Genomic DNA, 7093 nt, shown 5'->3' on the forward strand with positions numbered 1-7093 from the left:
GGGACTGAAGTTTAGGGGTAACATGAGGGGGAACTTCTGTACTCAGAGAGTGGTAGCTGTGTGGAATGAGCTTCCAGTGAAGGTGGTGGAGGCAGGTTCGTTTTTATCATTTAAAAATAAATTGGATAGTTATATGGATGGGAAGGGAATGGAGGGTTATGGTCTGAGCGCAGGTATATGGGACTAGGGGAGATTATGTGTTCGGCACGGACTAGAAGGGTCGAGATGGCCTGCTTCCGTGCTGTAATTGTTATATGGTTATATGGTTATTATATGGTTGAGCTCGCTGATCCCACGCTCACTGGGTCTTGCTTTCTGATCAGTAAGGGAATGGGCTTCATCGGGAAATGCGCCGCCCGCTCCGAGTCTCCCCCATTTTCCCTGACAGTCAATGGTAAACAAAATAGAGAACATTGAGCTGGATATTCTTATCGTGATATCCAAGTCCGTAGACTGACTACCCAACCCCAGCGAGTGTACATTGACCTCTTTACAATGTCTACAACACATGATTACTCAAACCCTTCACTCTACTGAATATTACAACAATTGTAGACCAACACTACAAAACACTTTCTTCCTCGCCTGTCCCAGCCCCTTGTTCTGACCACCATGTTTCCCACTTTTCCATTTCTTCCTTGCAGCAAATTTACTGACGGTCGCTATTGTGTTCCGGGGAAGGTGCGGACTCTCCAAATGCATCAGCCGCTACCTGTTGTCCATGGCACTCGCCGACCTCATGGTCCTGGTCGTCAACGTCTCTCTCGAATTCATTGCGCCCGTGTACTTCACAGGGTCACTCCTGGACATTACTCCAGTCTGCAGCATCATCTTCTACCTGGGTGTGGTGACCATTGACTGTTCCGTCTGGTTTACTGTTCTCTTCACCTTCGATAGGTTTATCGCTATTTGTTTCCAGAAATTTAAAGTGAAATATTGTACGGAGAATACCGCGACTGTGATTATAACGTCAGTGTGTGTGATCAGCCTTGCACTGAACGTTGGTTTTTACTTCATATTTGAACCGGCAAAAGTAATTGACAATATACGAATGTTCTGTGTTATAAAATCCACCTTCTACACATCGCCTCTCTGGGCGGCTTATTACTGGCTGCGGGTGGTATTGACCCCGTTGGTTCCGTTTGTGCTGATCGCGCTGCTCAACGCTCTGACCATCAGACACATCACCCGGGCCAGCAGAGTCAGGAGGGAACTCCGGGGCAGCGGGAAGGGCGAGAGTCACAGTGACCCCGAGATAGAGAACCGAAGGAAATCCATCGTTTTACTGCTCGCCATCTCGGGCAGCTTCATCCTGCTGTGGGCGGTGAATGTGGTGCATAAAATCTGCATCAGTATCGCCGCTACTACTTCCTACCTGAAATACATCACTGACACCCTCACAATCATTCGCTTGACGGGAAACATGCTGCAGTCTTTGAGCTCCTGCACCAACACGGTGATTTACGCGGTGGCGCAGACCAAGTTCAGAGCTGAGATGGTGAACCTGATTCAATTTCCCTTTGAGCTGATGCATACTCTAATTAAACTCTGTGTGAAGAATTAAACCTGAAATGTAACTCCTTAACGGGAAAAATCGCTCAGTGCTGCTTGTCGCCTCGGGGAATGAAGAGGTTGGATGCGCTGGCGAGTCCACGTTGCTGCTGTTTACGCAGTGTCTGCTCCGTTTCTGGAGCAGAGGGTTCCTCATTCCTGTATAGTGACCACGTCGTCTCCAACCTCACCTCCGCGTGGGGGGAGGGGGGGGGGGGGGGGGGACACATTTTCCACGCACCGTTCACATCTGAACTCATTATCCAATGTCTGAGTTGACGTGGAAAAGCTTTTCCCACTGAGAGTAGGGAAGATTCAAACAAGAGGACATGACTTGAGAATTAAGGGACTGAAGTTTAGGGGTAACATGAGGGGCAACTTCTTTACTCAGAGAGTGGTGGCTGTGTGGAATGAGCTTCCAGTGAAGGTGGTGGAGGCAGGTTCGTTTTTATCATTTAAAAATAAATTGGATAGTTATATGGATGGGAAGGGAATGGAGGGTTATGGTCTGAGCGCAGGTATATGGGACTAGGGGAGATTATGTGTTCGGCACGGACTAGAAGGGTCGAGATGGCCTGTTTCCGTGCTGTAATTGTTATATGGTTATTATATGGTTAACTCCCCGGTTCATTTTCCCTTGATCACCCCGAGCGCTCACTCATTCCCGACGCCTTGCGGCTCGCGTCTCTCGCGTCTCCCACATTCCCCAAACCACCTTCCACCTGCCTGTTTTTAAAGAAACATTATTTCTCCTCGACAGCGGGGAAACAATTCGTAGAGTTACTTTCAGTCCAGTTAAGTACAGTGAAAGTGCTTCTATGATTGTGGCATCCAATGTATCAAAAACCTTATATCTCCAACCACGTTAAACGATAGCTGTTCCATCTCCTTGTCCACGGATAAACTAATTGATCCACGAAATGTGGACGACTCCAACTCTCAATACAACTGCTCCCAATACAACACAAACTGCTCACATAGATGCTGCTGCACCCGCTGAGTTTCGCCAGCATTTTTATGTACCTGCTCCCAATACAATGTCACTCGTCTCCACTGATATTTTGGGGACATTTTTATGAATCGACGGTAGTCGAATTCTGGTTCAATCTGGGATTTTACACAGAGTGCATGATCCCATGACAAGCCTGATTACAAACCTACGTCACCCCATATATACACATGTCTTCATGGAGAGTAGGAACCCATTAATCGATTGAAAGATACAACGTGGATACCTGTCCTTTGGCCCACTGGCCCAACTGTTTCCCACCAGTCATTTGTTCATTCCATCCACTTGGAATACGGTGGACAGTTGTGGGCCATATCTGACCAAGGATGCGCTGGCTTTGGACCCAGTGGTGATTTAGTTACCGTGCGAGGAGCTTTTGATGGCCCTGGGGATTAGAAGGATGGGTGGGGACCTAATTGAAACCTACCGAATAATCAATGGCCGGGATGGAGTGTCTGGCGAGGGGACGTTTACAGTGTTAGGAAAGTCTCGGACGAGAGGGGTCAATCTCAGAAAAAAAAGTGACGTAATTGAAAATGGAGACGAGGAGAGTATTTAGCCAGAATGTGGTGTATCTGTGCAATTTATTGCAACAGAGGGTGGTGGAGGTCATGTCATTGGGTATTTTGAAAGCGAAGATGAACCGGTTCTTCATTAGTCCGGGCGAGAAGGCAGGAGCATTGGGTTGAGAAGGCTAAATAGATCAGCCATTATCGAATGGCGGAGCAGGCGCAATAGGCCTAATGGCCCAATACTGTACATTTACTATTTGGTCACATTGGCTTATATTCAACACCGATGGGCAATGGGAGAGTGCAGAGAGGTGATCACACTTATGTTTCAAGGGATTACAACGTTTCAAAGGTATTTTATTATCACGTGTACCAATTAAGATTTATTGAAACTAGATTTACCGTACAACCATACCAGAAAAAACAAAAAGACACAGAACTACATAAAAGGAACATAAACATCTACCAACGCGGATTCCCACATTCCTCACTGTTGTGGAAGGCAATGAAGTTGCCTGGGTTTCAACAACTAAGTTACAGAGATAGGTTGAATAAGTTAGGTCTTTATTCTCTGGAGCGCAGAAGGTTAAGGGGGGACCTGATAGAGGTCTTTAAAATGATGAGAGGGATAGACAGAGTTGATGTGGACAAGCTTTTCCCTTTGAGAATAGGGAAGATTCAAACAAGAGGACATGACTTCAGAATTAAGGGACAGAAGTTTAGGGGTAATATGAGGGGGAACTTCTTTACTCAGAGAGTGGTGGCGGTGTGGAATGAGCTTCCAGTGGAAGTGGTGGAGGCAGGTTCATTGGTATCATTTAAAAATAAATTGGATAAGCATATGCATGAGAAGGGAATGGAGGGTTATGGTATGAGTGCAGGCAGGTGGGACTAAGGGAAAAAAGCTGTTCGGCACGGACTTGTAGGGCCGAGATGGCCTATTTCCGTGCTGTAATTGTTATATGGTTATATGGTTATATGGGAAGCCGTGAAATGGAACCCCCAAGGCAAAAGGAAAAGAGGTCGCCGCAGGATCAGCTGGAGAAGAGGTGTCCACACAGAATTGTCTGAGAGTGGGCTCAACTGGGGAAATCTCGAAAGAACTGCTAACAACCGAGTGAGGTGGAGGACATTTGTAAATGCCGATGCTCCCTAGAGGAGCGCAAAGGGCTTAAGAAGAAGGGACGTATGTGTACTATGTAAATGCCTCGATTGCAATCATGTATATTATTTCCGCTGACCGGATAGCACGAAACAAAAGCTTTTCACTTTACCTCTGTAGACGTGACAATAAACTAAACTGTAACTGTAATTTTCTTCACCCCTTGCTATGGGAACAAATATGTACATTCACCCTGCCCATGCCTCTCCTGACTTTATTCACCTCTGCAGGATCACTCCCAGTCTTCTGCTGCTCAATCAATGATTGGCCCGACCTCTCCCTAAAGTGACACGAATATTCCTGCACTGATCAAAATCATAATCATACATTATTAGCCAAGTATGTTTTGCAACATACGAGGAATTTGATTTTCCGTACAATCATACGTACACTTTTTCTGTGGTGTAAAGATTTATTCGAGGTGCTTGGAAATCCTTGACAGAGGAGGAATTCCGAATTAGTATCACAAAGGGTGGCCTTAGTAATCTGCTTTTTTTTGTCTTCGTTACCACCAGTTCATGTAGACCCCAAGATCAAAATAAATAAAGAAAATGAGAACACACCAAATATTCTTGTTTTAACAGTTTTATGCCGAGCGAGCCTCAGACCACCAGAGCAGAATCCAACTTTTTCAGGTCTTAACCAGAAACACCTTTCCTTTTCTCTAGAGATGCTAGATACTTTTGAAAAATATAAAAGTGGATAAGTCTCCAGGTCCTGACAGGATTTTCCCAAGGACATTGAGGGAAGTTAGTGTAGAAATAGCCGGGGCTATGACAGAAATATTTCAAATGTCATTAGAAACGGGAATAGTCCCCGAGGATTGGCGTACTGCGCATGTTGTTCCATTGTTTAAAAAGGGTTCTAAGAGTAAACCTAACAATTATAGACCTGTTAGTTTGACTTCAGTGGTGGGAAAATTAATGGAAAAGATACTTAGAGATAATATATATAAGAATCTGGATAAACAGGGTCTGATTAGGAACAGTCAACATGGATTTGTGCCTGGAAGGTCATGTTTGACTAATCGTCTTGAATTTTTTGAAGGGGTTACTAGGGAAATTGACGAGGGTAAAGCAGTGGATGTTGTCTATATGGACTTTAGTAAGGCCTTTGACAAGGTTGCTCATGGAAGGTTGGTTAAGAAGGTTAAACTGTTGGGTATAAATGCCGGAATAGCAAGATGGATTCAACAGTGGCTGAATGGGAGAAGCCAGAGGGTAATGGTGGATGGCTGTTTATCGGGTTGGAGGCAGGTGACTAGTGGGGTGCCTCATGGATCAGTGTTGGGTCCTTTGTTGTTTGTCATGTACATCAATGATCTGGATGAAGGGGTGGTAAATTGGATTAGTAAGTATGCAGATGATACCAAGATAGGGGGTGTTGTGGATAATGAAGAGGATTTCCAAAGTCTACAGAGTGATTTAGGCCATTTGGAAAAATGGGCTGAAAGATGGCAGATGGAGTTTAATGCTGATAAATGTGAGGTGCTACACCTTGGCAGGACAAATCAAAATAGGACGTACATGGTAAATGGTAGGGAATTGAAGAATACAGTTGAACATAGGGATCTGGGAATAACCGTGCATAGTTCCTTGAAGGTGGAATCTCATATAGATAGGGTGGTAAATAAATCTTTTGGTATGCTAGCCTTTATAAATCAGAGCATTTAGTATAGAAGCTGGGATGTAATGTTAAAATTGTACAAGGCATTGGTGAGACAAAATCTGGAGTATGGTGTACAATTTTGGTCGCCCAATTATAGGAAGGATGTCAACAAAATAGAGAGAGTACAGAGGAGATTTACTAGAATGTTGCCTGGGTTTCAACAACTAAGTTACAGAGATAGGTTGAATAAGTTAGGTCTTTATTCTCTGGAGCGCAGAAGGTTAAGGGGGGACTTGATAGAGGTCTTTAAAATGATGAGATGGATAGACAGAGTTGATGTGGACAAGCTTTTCCCTTTGAGAATATGGAAGATTCAAACAAGAGGACATGACTTCAGAATTAAGGGACAGAAGTTTAGGGGTAACATGAGGGGGGACTTCTTTACTCAGAGAGTGGTAGCGGTGTGGAATGAGCTTCCAGTGGAAGTGGTGTCGGCAGGTTCATTGGCATCATTTAAAAATAACTTTGATAGGCATATGGATGAGAAGGGAATGGAGGGTTATGGTATGAGTGCAGGCAGGTGGGACTAAGGGAAAAAAGTTGTTCGGCACGGACTTGTAGGGCCGAGATGGCCTGTTTCCGTGCTGTAATTGTTATATGGTTATATGGTTATATGCTGCCTGACCCGCCGAGTTACTCCAGCACTGTCTGTCTATCTCCGATGTAACCCGGCATCTACAGTGCCTTCACACACACCAGAATCGAACTATAATTTGCCAGTATTCAGCAAGGAACACGGCGTTGTGAAGTGGGTGAAGGTACACAAGTGGAAGAGGGAACGTGTGAGATTGTCTGACCCATAAACACTGGTACATTAAACCCAGCCTGAAAAACATGGACAAGAACAACAACCTGTACGAACCGCTGTGTGGCTGATGAATGTAATGGGAATGGTTACTGAAATCCCCATTCGATTCCATGTGCGGCCAACTCAGCAACACAAAAGAGATGGGAAAAAAGAGAACTCACAGTTTAAAGTTAGTGGAGAGTCTGAGAGAAGTTTCATTACATTAACCACAATTGCCTCATCTGTTTGTTTAAAGTTCCATAACTAATGTTAGTAATTGGACAAACTAATTGAATCACTGGAGATTTACGCCGGGTACAAATATAGGTTTGGATTCACGTTGCTTGATCTGACTGTGGATCTGAGCACCGCCTCCAGCAGCATCGAGTCTCTGGGAGAGAGCG

At 44.7% G+C, this 7093-nt stretch overlaps 1 protein-coding gene across 1 annotated transcript; it reads left to right on the plus strand.

The window, feature by feature from the left end:
- The first annotated feature begins 330 nt into the window (after positions 1–330).
- Positions 331–1564, plus strand: LOC129716228 (probable G-protein coupled receptor 139). The gene is made up of 2 exons (XM_055666100.1): positions 331–394; positions 645–1564. Exons 1-2 carry the CDS (start codon positions 331–333, stop codon positions 1562–1564), a joined length of 984 nt encoding a protein of 327 aa, XP_055522075.1.
- Positions 1565–7093: the final 5529 nt, after the last annotated feature.

Source organism: Leucoraja erinacea, unplaced genomic scaffold (genome assembly GCF_028641065.1).
Source record: "Leucoraja erinacea ecotype New England unplaced genomic scaffold, Leri_hhj_1 Leri_191S, whole genome shotgun sequence".
In the NCBI taxonomy this organism is placed as follows: domain Eukaryota; kingdom Metazoa; phylum Chordata; class Chondrichthyes; order Rajiformes; family Rajidae; genus Leucoraja; species Leucoraja erinaceus.

Coding starts and splice junctions, on each gene's coding strand:
- LOC129716228 (XM_055666100.1), top strand. CDS start 331: ATGGGCTTCATCGGGAAATGCGCCGCCCGCTCCGAGTCTCCCCCATTT. Junction 395..644: donor ATTTTCCCTGACAGTCAATG/GTAAACAAAATA, acceptor TCTTCCTTGCAG/CAAATTTACTGACGGTCGCT.